Source organism: Apostichopus japonicus, chromosome 23, assembly GCF_037975245.1.
Source record: "Apostichopus japonicus isolate 1M-3 chromosome 23, ASM3797524v1, whole genome shotgun sequence".
Classification (NCBI taxonomy): Eukaryota; Metazoa; Echinodermata; class Holothuroidea; order Aspidochirotida; family Stichopodidae; genus Apostichopus; species Apostichopus japonicus.
Genome location: NC_092583.1, coordinates 14748446 through 14761810, shown reverse-complemented (window position 1 = coordinate 14761810; position 13365 = coordinate 14748446). Strand labels below are relative to the sequence as shown.

The following is a 13365-nucleotide window of genomic DNA, read 5'->3' as shown; positions in this document are numbered from 1 at the left end:
AACTTCCTGATTCGCGGCACAAGTGTACTTTATATCGAGCCGACAGCGGCGGCGCAGATAATCCAGTCAATGCATGTTCGATCGAAATGATTACAATCCCTGTCCATCACTTTGAACTCTCCGACCAGACAATACCGGGTCAAATACTCGACTTGGTAATAGTTGTTCAAATACATGATCAAAGGAAATGTATCGATTGGAGATTGTAAAAAAAACTCTGAAAATCAGTAGAAAAATTACCAATTGTGTACGAAAAGTAAGTTGGTACACCTTTCAAATTTTACGAAAGATCCAGCAAAACACTTTCGAAAAATTCACGCGAAACTGGCAAATCGTGCTAAATGCAACTAATGTCATGTATATACAAGGCTCTAGTACACCCATTTATGAATAAACCGTAAGACCACATCTAGTGTTAAGCGGGGGGGGGGGGGGGAAGAAAGTATTTTCTAGAATTTCCAAAAATACGGAAAAAATAATATCCTACCACAGTTAAGTGTATAGCAAATAGCCTAACCACCTCGTCTGTTACGGATCTCACGTAACTACAAAAACACAACCAATTGTATTTTGCGAACTTTACGTTTTCTAAAAGAACATGGAAATAATGTTAAGCATTGGTTAATCATGCCGTGTGGCCTAAAACATATTTTATTACAAGGTTTACTTTCATAAAGATGACCATAGCTTGATATCTTGGCTGCGTGTATCAACTGTGCCTCGTGTATCATGGGGAATACTCTATGAAACGTTTCTTGGAAACGTGCCAAAATGTTAACAAACAGGTGTTAGGGGATGAGCGCGCAGTTGTTTGGCAAGATATATGGGAAAATTCTGAGCACATATACAGTATCCTACCGTAGTATTTAAGTTAGGTGAAACCGTACTGCACTTGTAATCTGATGTACGTTTAGTGCGCGCTATTCATTGTTAGGCATTCGAGAAACGGGGCTTTGCCGAACGTTTTTTGTTTCATAATATCGGAGATTCTGTAAGTTAAACTTTTTAAAGATTGTAAAACAGATTAAATCTCTTTTCATTTTATAACAAAATACAGCTACTCTAACTTGTCATTTAAAAATTTTCATCTGCTTCGTGACAATTTAAATTCAAAAAGTTGTCAGTATTTTGCATCCTCAACGGCGAATTTTTTTATCGCCAGACACGCAAAAAATTCCTTTTCCTTTTCCGGGGTCTTCGCCCCACCAGGGCCCTAGGTCGGTCCCCGGACCCCACGCCTTTATACTCGGCGTTTTCTCGCGATATTCGCGAACGTTTAAACGTGTAAACGAACGAAAAATCGGCCGTTTAAACGTTTAGGTCTTTAAACGAAAACTCACAGCCCTAATCAGAAGGTACCTTTGACATCTGAAAATAGCATCAAAACTGTAAAAATCCCCAAAAACACGTAAAGGTCACCAGAGGTCAAATTGAGGTCAAGGGTCACCCAGATGCGGGTCGACAATTGGATAACATTGAAGCAACTCCCAACCCTAACGGACATTTCGTTCTCAAGTTATCGCAAAAATACTAGTTTTTTATCATTAATTGACCTTTGGTGACCTCGGATCACATGACCGTTAAGTTTGAAAATGCTCCCCTGACCAGTTCACAACTTGTCCCAAAATATCAATCTTGTCACACATTGGCACTGGGAGTTATTGCAGTTTTAATATTTTCGGTTTTTGGACCATAACTGACCTTCGGTGACCTTTGTGGGCACCAAAAACAATAGGGCACACCTTCTCCATATGGCGGATCTATAGTCCAAGTTTGGCCTCAATCCAACTTTCCCTTATTGAGATAGAGCGTACCCAAGCAAGTGTCACAGATGCACACACAGACACACACACACACACACACACACACACACACACACACGCCAACCTGACTACATAGGTTCCTTTTGCTAAAGCAAGGAACCAAAAAGTAAGACCTGGTTGTCTCATGGACAACCAGAAAATAAGTACTTAATATTTTTTCCCATTATAACCCTAGTACACCAAATCAGACATATAATCTGCACCCTCTAAACTGAAGAATCAGCTACTGACATTAACATGATTATTTGTTTACGACTACCACTACCACTACTATTATAACTACCCCAAATACTGTGTTATACTTTTATGCTAAGTGCCCATTCAAGTCGCAAATATTATATCACACTATTATAGGCCTAATGTCTGTAAAATCAAGTTGCTCAGATTGTAGAATACAAAGGGCTCGGAATCTCAGTTGGTAGATCGTCGGGCTGGGGATCCAGAGGTCATAAGTTCGAATCCCGGTTTGTTCAACAACAACAACAACAAAAAACAACATGTATTCCACCTCCAACAAAATCACCACTTTAAGTAAAGAGAGAACCCCCCTCTTCCCCCCCACCATCCCTGTCCCAAAGATTGTAGAATACGATCTTCCTTGATAAAAGTGTGCCAAACCATAATATTTTAAGTTAAAAATGCTTCCATCGTCGACCAATTATTAATTAGCTAAATTTAAACTTCATACACTGTGCACAATAAGCAGTCAGTAATAGTGTTAGAGTATTTAACACAGTATTTAAAGTCAACTATGTATACAGTTGAAAACAGTACACAGAAGTCACAGCTGTTGGATGCAGTACATACGCAAACTACTACATAGCAGAGCAGCTGTGTAGAAATTTCAGAAATTACTTAGATAATACAGAAGAGTTAAAACTACATTCAATAACGATATGGAACACAGCACTGTTGCCTTTATGAGCACAAAATCGAATTAATAATAACAGTTTCATGCATTAAATTTATGACTTACTGTTAACAATTCTTCAAAAGCTCTCTTCCTTTGCTAGAAAGCAGTTAAATTGTTACAATATCTTTGACAGCCACCACCACCATTACACTAGATCCTGCAACATAGCAATGTGAAGCACAGTATGACACATGTATATATCCTACGTACGGTACAGTAAGTAGCTGGAGTTGCCTCTATCCCAACATTCATTGCTCATATATGAAAGTCAAGAGTCCTCATCTTAACTTAGAGAGATGACATCACAGATAGAGATGATCAATGATAATACTTGTCAAATGTCAAATCGCATACCAAGGTGATCATATTTTGTTAGGTTTGTATACATGTACATTCAAAATCTATGCTCCAGTCCACTGGGTGACTGAACAACTGACAAGATTACAATATGATACATATACATACAACTATTACATGTACACTAAACTGCACATATTATCCATTCATATTCTGCATATTTCATTATACTGTAGTTTTTCAAAAATCCTGTGGAAGACAAATTTTCCAGTGTCGCTGTTCGCTATGAACTGCTTGGTTTGATTCATCGCAGGGGGTTAATTGGCAAACTAAATCTTACAAGAACGTTCAGCTGTGCAAGTCTTTCCAGACAATACAAACAGCACTATCATATTACAGTTCAGTACAGATTATAATATTTTGAAATTTGCCCAGATGAAGCTGCAGTGTCAATTTGCTAAACAAGTAGCATTAAGCCAATATACCATTATGGTTACCAATCATCTCAAACGATAGAGCCAGAACTCATTATTAAGGATGCAAGCACATTGTATTGCTACTTAGGAGCTAACCTGGAATTTAAGCTACTGGACATATCAGCATTTGCTGGACAAATCATTCTTTTCCACTATTTAGCACTGTAGCCCATATGATGGATGTAATAAAGTTTTAATTTATTTTATTTTCAAAAATTAAAACAATTTAATGAAATGTTCAAATTTAGACAAAATTCAACAAACAAAACTCTTACATAATTTTGTTGAATCTGATCACTTAATTTTCTGTAAATTTAATCAATAAGGTTTCATCAACTAGTAATCATAAGCTGTTAATAATGCTACTGAAGTAACCAACAGACATTGCTAAAGGCATTGCAAAGTATATCAATCCTTATTTATAAATTAAAAATTTTTTTTTTTAAAGTACATGTCATTCTCACAAGCTATGTTATATGTCTTTCTGTTATTGTTAGCAACTTATGAAATTATTTTGCATCCTTTACACTTATCTGTAACATTTCAGTATTTAAAATTGACCAATGAACTTTTCAAAATAAACTGAATGTTATTTTAGTACATTATATAACATTAACTAGATATTTCTGTTATATTTGCTTCCTTTTTTCTTTTTTTTTCTTTTCTTTTTTAATATTTACATGTATTTTTTAAGTTGCAACAGCCATTAAAAGACGTTTTTGGTGGAGGTGTGTATAGCCACGTATAGTATACTGACCTGTGTTAAACATGCCATAGTGTTATTGTATCAAAATGGTGGTTCGGGCCATTTCTATTGTAACAGCTAGTTCTGGTACTAACAACCAGAAGTCTAGTGCACTGAAGTCATCGAAACCTCAATGCATGCCATTTTGCATTCTGGTTTAGTTGCAACAGCCATTAGTTTTATGACACACTTTAGTGTAGTAGTGTGGAGAAGGACGGTAGAGAAGGAAAGAGGTAGGGCAGGAATCGCAGGATGGAGGAACTGGGAGGTAACCAAAGCAGCTGCACAGAACAGGGCGGATTGGGCAGACAGGGTTATAGCCTTTATGCGACTACTGGTGCGGAGAGAATTAAGGTATGGTTAGTGTGAAACTAATTTGTGAACAAATTGAACCTACAAAATAATAATAAATACAGTTCTAATATAGCGCATAAATATTTTAGACATCTCAATGCGCTGAACAAATAAGAGAACTAGAGCACCAATGGTGCAGAAGCTCATACCTTTTCGAGCTTAAAAATGTAGGGCCCACAAAACCAATTTTGGGCCCGTGAGGGATACCCCCCCCCCCCTCCATTAGCAGAAACCTGGCCACACCACTGGCTATAATTCCTATTTTCCCCTTTAAATCCTATTTTACCCACTCTCTCAAACAATACCACTGACCTACCCTATTAAACTTTCTCCCCTCTACCTTAGCAGACATAACAAGCACTCCCTACAAGGCATAACTTCACAAGCTGCCTACATACCTCAGGCTCAAAGACTTCTAAGAATCGGCAAGTGCTGATTGGCTATAGGGCTCTCATGCTTACAGTTCAACAGTTAATAACAACTCCCAGTCCTGCTTTAATTCCACTAACAGCCTCTGCAGAGCTTAACCACAAATGTAAACAAACACTGCAGACACTGGGAGACAAATTAAAGGAGCTTTGGCAAAAAGTGAAGGCTCAGATTTTTTTGAACAATGGGGATTAATTGTAATTAATTAACTTTTGACCAAAAATTTTTAGGCATCACCTTATTCATACACAATCCAACAATCATCAGTTCAACTTTGAATATGATCCATCAAAATCTTGAGGAGATTGAGATATTTGAAAATATTACAAAGAATGACCCCCGATGACCCCCTAAATGACCTTTGACCTCAATTTTCCGAACACCCCTTGTAACTCTCATCCCGAGAAACATTGTGACCATGTTTCATTATAATTGGCCATACACTGTACGAACAGGAGTAATTTGAAAATATAGGGCCGCGGCCCGGGCCACAAAAGACCCCTAGTTGATCTTTGATCTCAAATTCATGAACACCCTGAAGGTAAAACTACCATAGTACTATCGTGACAAACCCTCAACATTGTACCATGGAATCTGTAGGAGAAGAAGCATTTTGCGTATTTCCACAAAATGGCCCATTACGGCCCACAGGTGACCTTTGACCCCAAATTTTGGATCATCTCTGATGGACCTATACCTAATGGTCCTTGTGTCCAAGTTTCATGAAATTCCATCAAACACTGTGCGAGTGGGAGCGGTTTTACCAATTGTTGACGGATAGAGTGATAGAGTGATAGAATGATAGAGTGATAGACGCCGCACTGTAACAACAGCTCACACCAGCATGCTGGTATGAGCTAAAAATGAAAAGAAATTACAATTGAATCTACTGTATAGCATTTTAGAAATAGAATCGAGATGAATTCCTTATGAGAGTATGGTTAGGATATCATCCAACACTCCATGATAGGGAACGGTACACTTCAAAACGGACTCTTTATCTGGTTAAATCAATTCCATTGAGATTACAAAACAAACAACAATCAAGGGCTGTAATGGCATGTGGAGGAAACAAAGTTCTAGATTAGGAATGCAGTGAGCAGTGAAGATGCTGATCTGATATGTTGTGACCTCTGATCCTATGTGCAAACATAACCCTGAAACTGTGCACCACTACTTTCTGTTTGAGAGAGTAATATAACATCTCGAAGAAGCTACAACTTTACATTTCACAGCATAAAATCCAAACCTTCCATTATCAATGAACAAAAATGACTGCTCAATCAACAGCTCGGTCAACAACTCATGAATGAAACCTGGCAAAGTCTGTCAAACAATCAACTTTTGTCTTACCTAACATTACTAAGAACCTGTCAGAAACACAAGCTGACTATGTAGACATTCAGGGATACTATGCATGATATTTTCTAACTTACCCTATTGACATATTTTTATACTTTTACCATCATCAGTGCAGAATATAAACAAATTTTTATAATAACACAAATTCCATTGTTTCTTGATTTCTTCTCCCTTTCCCTTACTTTTTCAGATCTGTTTTTTTTTACCAGCCATCCACACATTCTACCTCTGTCAACTGCCTAAACTAGGGAGCGGCCTTTACCAAACTACAGTAAATACATTAACTGCACAACCTAGTCTACCAGAAGTGTGACCCTTCAAACAGAATTTTCTAAATGACTATATATCAGCATACTGTAGATGTGTAGGGAGGTATATTTTTTATCACTATGGGAAGACATGGCCTCCTGTGGAGAGAACTCATAGGTTGATCACTGTTTCAGCTGTAGGGTATTGGTACTCACTGCATTATGGAAAATATCAAAATAGCTTAGGTGACCTCAGTATTCCCAAATTTGTTTTGGTTCAGTTATTACCATGGTTACATACAATGTACGGCTTGCTATGGGTATATTTTTATAAGAACATGTGTGTGATGATATCAGTTACTAATACATAAATTATAGCTTATTATGACAGATTTATGAAAATACAATAATAGATATTTCTCTATCCATCTTCATATTAAGGATAGATTTACAAAGTATATCCCCACCCCTAATATATCTTACACTGCATTAGTTTGTTGCATATATTCCTATAATGCTTTCAAGCTGAACCCTCAATCCAAATTTAAAGGATTGGTTCAGGTGTTTGACATGTCTATTTTGTATGAAAGAGCACAAAAAGACAAAAAGAACAGTGAAGAAACTACCATGATAGAATGCTCTGTTAAGGAGATATGACACTTTGAAGATATCAAAATTTCTTTGAAAACGACTGGTGTAGAAAGACTTACTGTGAGGGTGTGACCTCACATCCTCACTTCCTTAACATTTGTGAATATATTTCTTTAAAAATTATTTACATTTTTTAACAGGAAATGTGAGGATGTGACATCACAGCTAGTCAGATTTCAGCAATTTCTACACAATCTGATAAAACTTTACACTTCAATATCTCTTTAACCAAAAAAGATATTTGAACAGGTTTTTCACCATTGTGTTTCTTTTATTGTCCTCTTTCATATAACATAAACATGTGACAACTGAACCAATCCTTTAAATACTGTGTTTGAATAAGCAAGATTCTAAATCTTGAAATGACAACCAGAGATGTCCATACATTTTTCCTACATTGTCTTACACACAACTGAAAGTGTGACTTTTAAGCAATGCTTTCTAAACTTGAGTAGGCCTACAGCAATCTTGGGAAAACAAGTTCCTTTTTTCTCAAAAACTTTTAGCCAATTGTGTCTTTTCATTGTCATTTTTATGCACTAAATATATTAAAATTTGTTATTTCTTTCCCCGATTGTGTTTTTTTTTGGGTGGGGGGGTGTGGGAGGGGAGGAAGATGAGGTCAGTACATTTTCCTTGAAGTTTTGGTCTGTTTGCAATTTGAATGGTGGTTCCACCATGAAAATATGACATCTTAACTGTTATCCAAACTTGAGGAACTATTTATGATACCAATAAAAAACATTCAGAGCTCAGAGTGATGAAAATACAAAAGAGAATATTGACGAACATACCAAATATTCAAAATATTGCAAAATTCGTAGGAGGCCTTTACTTTAGTAACGAAGTAAGGATGATTTTATCATTTTCATTTAAAAAGAAGGTACTTTGGTAGTATACATCAAGGATTAAGCAAGCAGCCAAAATATATTCAAAGGCATCCATTACCTAAACAAATATAAAATGCCTTTGACCATCCTATACTCTGCCTCAATCTGTTCCAATCGAATTTTGTCTGAAAGTAGATAAATGCCCAAATCATATTTCTCCAATTCTTACCTCTAGCTAAGGATGATAGGCTATGAGCTGCAGACACAGTTGAGAGGGAAGAATGAGCAGGGTGGTGGCTGTATTGCTCTGAGGCAGCTGTAGAGGACATAACACTCACATTGGAGGTATGCCTCTCGTTTCTGCTTCTTCGCATTGATCTGCTCGTCATCTTGTCTGTTTATCAGCATCCACTGCTGCATCAGAAATATAAAAGAAAAGGTACTTTCTAATGTGACCTACTTAATTTAGCTCTGATGAGGCTAATATTTTCCAGGCAATAAATTACCTGGTAAAGCACAGCAAATCAATGTCCTCTGATGCAAATGATATATTTTAGACAATGTGCAGCACTTTTCACACAAAGAACGTTAGTGGTTTACAAAATATAACAAACTAACTTGACAATGTCAAAAATTCTACTGTATGATATAAATTATATACACAATTCATCCCGTTTTAAACACTTCTTTAAACTTGTTTGGTAGATCTGCAAACAGTTTAGCAGGTAGTATACAAGTAGCTTAACAAAATCTTATCCATAATGATAACAATGCTACTAACATTTGAAAATATTAAACAAGTGTTGCACAGATAAAATATTATTTTTAACAAAACTAACAAATGCTATTATAAACTGTACACATTGGTTTGTCATAAATAAGTGATAAAACAGTCTATACTATTTAATACATGAAATAAACTTTTGAGTTAAAATACATGTCACACTGTAAATTAAAGTGCTTTGATTCCTTTTCATGATTATTACGAAGAAATGTAGCAATAAATCAAGATATGATAATATCAGGAATAGGGAAACACGGTACTCCAATACAATGCTAGCCTTGCTAGGCATGTAGTGTATGTCATCATAATTTATACAAACAAAAATTTAACTTGACTTTACATGTACAATGAAGCTTACATCTTGATCATTATCAACAACACTGTTATTTAATGTGTACCAACAGTGGGTCTAAATGTAAGCTTAACTCTTATTTAGCCTAGGCCTAAGGTTCTTATTACTTGTGTGAATGGTTTTAGTGAAATACATCTGTATAGGTCTTAGTACTAAAATTACACTTTACTAGATTTAAAAAAGTAGTCATAAATAGCCTAGTAAGCCATTCCATTTGCAGTAAGTAAACAGGAATTTTTGGTCACTATTGTTTATTTCAGCTTGACATTGCTTTTGTACTGCTAACCGATTACCAGTGAATCTGCTCTGATTTTAATGGAATATTAACAAACAGCGTTGTATAACAAGTGTCGTCTGTAAACTATGAAGTTAGACTAGACCAGACCTAATGTTGGATCCGAAGTAAAGTAACGTCCGAAGACTGTTCTTTTGCATTTTACTAACAACAACAACCTGAATGAATAAAATCATACTTTTGCATGAATTGAAACGACGCCGTTAATTGTGGGAGTCCTAAGTCAAGAGAATTTCAACTCCCATACAAGCCCGGCTTCTACAAAATGATTGGGTTGTACTTGCACCCCCGCCAATGTACACACCCTTTCCGTTACTCACCCGAGGACAGAATCAGCGATACCAAGTGCTGTAACTGTTTGTTAGTGTTAGACCTAACGTTAAACTAGGCATATTCGTAATAAAAGCAATAGGTCTCACATTATTTTCACGATTGAAAGAGAAAACATTGCAATTCAAATTAATTAATAACATTTCCTATAAACTTACCAACCATCCGTGATGAGTGTCATCTCCTCGTTCACAACTTTATATTTACAAACAGGAATTTTGGTGTTAGCTCGATTAGCGTAAGTATAGAATTCCAACAAGTGTCAGCTTCACGGTAACTACTGTACTGTGTAAAGCAGCTAGTTAGCTGTGTATACAGCGTTGAAAGCTCTATTAGCAGTACATGTATATCGCTATTCACTGAACAAGCAAGAAGAGTTCAATGTGCAAAAGACAGCGTAAAATATAATACGGTAGTACGTGAACTCCATTTCAAACATACGCTAGTTTAGAAACATTTTTATGAATCGTGACATTGTCAAAGAAATGACAGCAGATGTTTGATTTTCCTATGTCCCTTTACAAAAAAATACAGATATTTTGGAAAAGCAGTTGTCATTGGCAACTTTTATACAGCAAAAATGCTACTTTGTATTTGTGAATCCTGATCGCTTTATGAGCACCTTAAGGTATCCATACCTATAAACTGTCGTCTGCAAATACTTTAAAAGAATTCCAACCATATATAAGTGCTACAATCCAACGCTTCGGCATCGAACAACACGATGAACACGAAATTTACAAACTACGTACGATTATGTTGTTTATTTTCTTTCTCTATTTCAATTTAGCTTTTGTCCTTATTCTCCAGCTTCTGACAGAATAGAAAATTCGCTGAGAAGTTAGCACAAGTTGATTTCGTTTTTAAGAAGCGGGAAAGAAATTAAAGAGGGCAGTCATCTAGTATTAGATAAAACAGAACCGTATATTTAAACTAGCTTCCATTGACAGTACCTTTGCTGTCACAATGAAACAATGCGGTGCCGATGAAATGCCAAATAAATTAACTTGAATAAGTTAGGAATTGCTGCACAATTATGAACTGATAATTTCAGAACGTGACACACAACACACACACACACACATAGATATATATATATTATACATATATATATATATAATATAACGAAAATCCACGTTTACTCCAAAAGAAAATGTTATTAGAGAAAACCAGAGAAATAAGATATGACTCATAATTGACAAATAAGGAGTAAGTTTTAGAAAATATATTGGAATTTTCGGTCCCCCTGGGACCTTCGTCAGCAATACTTGGCAGTCAGCAATACTTGGCAATACTTAACAACTATCAGTTCTACAAGCATATGTAATCCGTTCTTTGCTCCTTAATCCGCTTCCTGTATAGTCATGATTTATTTGGTTTTAATTCCATCATTGCAACGTACACTTATCTAGCGTCATACTTTCATTGTGTTACATTTTTTACTTTTCATTCGACTGCCGAACCGGTCGTGAAGTGGAATTTTTCTGATGTGTTGTTCTTTATTTATTTACTATATATCTGTCATACCACTTGCTACACATGTATGTATGTATATTAGATCCTCCTGCAAGCAGGAACTCGCAAAGAAGCCTCATAGGCTTGTCAAAGCCGCAAGCTGACCGAAGTCAGTCTCTTACATTCATATTTAACGTCCATAATTATGAATTGTTAATTGTCAACAACTCTGTAACTGGACGACATACATTAATCTGGGAGTGACTCGAACCGGGGACCTTATGATTGAAAAGCACCGGCGTAAACCACTGAGCTAACACTCCATTCACAAGCTAACACAACACAACATTCATTTCTTATTTATTCATTTATTTATTTATATATTCATTTCTTAACATTCATTCATTTCTTATTTACGGCTTGACTTGCCTATAAAGAGTGGTTATTCTGTGTAAATTGTCAGATTTAAAGCACCAGGGGTGCATTCTGTACAACGTGGCCACTTCAAGATCTTATTCGGGCAGCGAACTTAAAGTTAACCATATCTCGAAAATATCATGTCGGATTTAATGATTAGAATTTAGAACAATAATTTAATAAGAATGTTCTTCTTTTAAAGATCGGAAATTAATTTCATTTTAAGTATTATTTTAAGACATGAATTAATTAATTTATTAAAGTGAACATTTCGCAACATCTTGACGGTAAACTCGATATCATTTAGGTCTTACTATTTAAAACTCCTCCCACGCACGGATTTCATCGTTACAGACCAGTATAGCCTATGCGAGCCAGCGCTATATGAATAAACTATGTAATAATCCCACTATGTCGAGTACGTGCAAGCTGGGAGAACGAACCTGCTAGGCCCCGCGAAATTTGCTTTGTCTGAGGTTGAGGCTTGCGTAGTCTACAAAGAGTACCATTACGGAAAATTAACTGTACTGTACGCCGGCAAACTCGAAATAATAAAAATCTCCTTCAAAGTGACTTCAATTTATTATATAAAGTTAAAACATGTTTTGGATCAAATGCCATCATAAAAGGCGGCCTAGTATATGGCCAGAATTTGGTGGTAAAGGGATCGCTTCCCCTCCAGGCTCCCCTCCCCTGTCCTCCTCCCCCCTGAAATAACATGCTCAGAAAACGCGAGAGAAAAATATCTACCTGAAATGCATTTTTAGCTCCCCTTGGTGGTTAACGGATCGCTTCCCCAGGCTTACCCCCTCCCCCCCCCCCCGAAATAACATGCTCAGAAAACACTGCGAGAAAAATGTCTATCTGAAATGCATTTTTAGCTTCCCTGGTGAAAGAATCGAGTGGTCGTCTAAATATGCTGCATCCATAGGCGTACGAGGCGGGGGGGGGGCAGACTGCCCCCCCAATTTTTGTTTCCAGAGGACAAGAAATTCGGGCAAAAGTCCTGAAAATTCGCCTAAGAGGGAAATATATATATATATATATATATATATATATATATATATATATATGCAGTAGCTTGCCCGAATCTTTTTCAAATATTTGCCCGACAATTCTGTGGAGAGCGTTTTATGTTATTTGTTTTGTGACATTAATATTAATTTAGGCCTAATGACTTTCTTTATTAAGCATCATGTTGCCCGAATATATCCGTGTAACACCACCGTAAGCGCAGCTCATCTGGGCTACCACGCTTTTTGCACTATAAATTTTGTTTAACTAGTCAACTGTATACCTGGACATCCCCGACATGAGTGTATATAAGAAACGTTTTCTTGTTCATGGATGGTGGGGGGGGGGGTGCCTACAAGCCTAGAAGTACAGGTTTATCATATTCTTTGCTTTTTTTATACTTTTTTTTTGTGAGACAAATTGCAGTCTCACCCGACACAGCCACATTATCCCGCCTACGTGTCGTTGAACAACGTATGTTTTTCTGGAGGTAGCTGAGTACTGTGTTAAACTAATAAATACGGTAACTAAATAGGAGCTTAAAAAAATTTTCCCCTTCAAAGTGATATTACCATTTTTTCTTCTTCTAA

At 36.4% G+C, this 13365-nt stretch overlaps 1 protein-coding gene across 50 annotated transcripts in view; it reads right to left on the bottom strand.

Annotated features, from left to right (window-relative positions):
- LOC139964732 (uncharacterized) overlaps positions 1–10228 on the bottom strand; it is a 390976-nt gene extending 380748 nt beyond the window's left edge. For 45 of the 50 annotated variants that reach the window (XM_071966600.1, XM_071966625.1, XM_071966626.1 and 42 more), the window contains exons 1-2: positions 10048–10228; positions 8358–8542 (exon numbers count right to left, since the gene is read on the bottom strand). In XM_071966600.1, the coding sequence (XP_071822701.1) occupies positions 8358–8517 (160 nt within the window). In that variant the 5' untranslated portion in view covers positions 8518–8542; positions 10048–10228. Of the gene's footprint in view, positions 1–2799; positions 3501–8357; positions 8543–9737; positions 10016–10047 lie in introns of those variants that run through there. The other 5 variants (XM_071966651.1, XM_071966654.1, XM_071966652.1 and 2 more) reach the window with 3 other exon arrangements.
- Positions 10229–13365: the final 3137 nt, after the last annotated feature.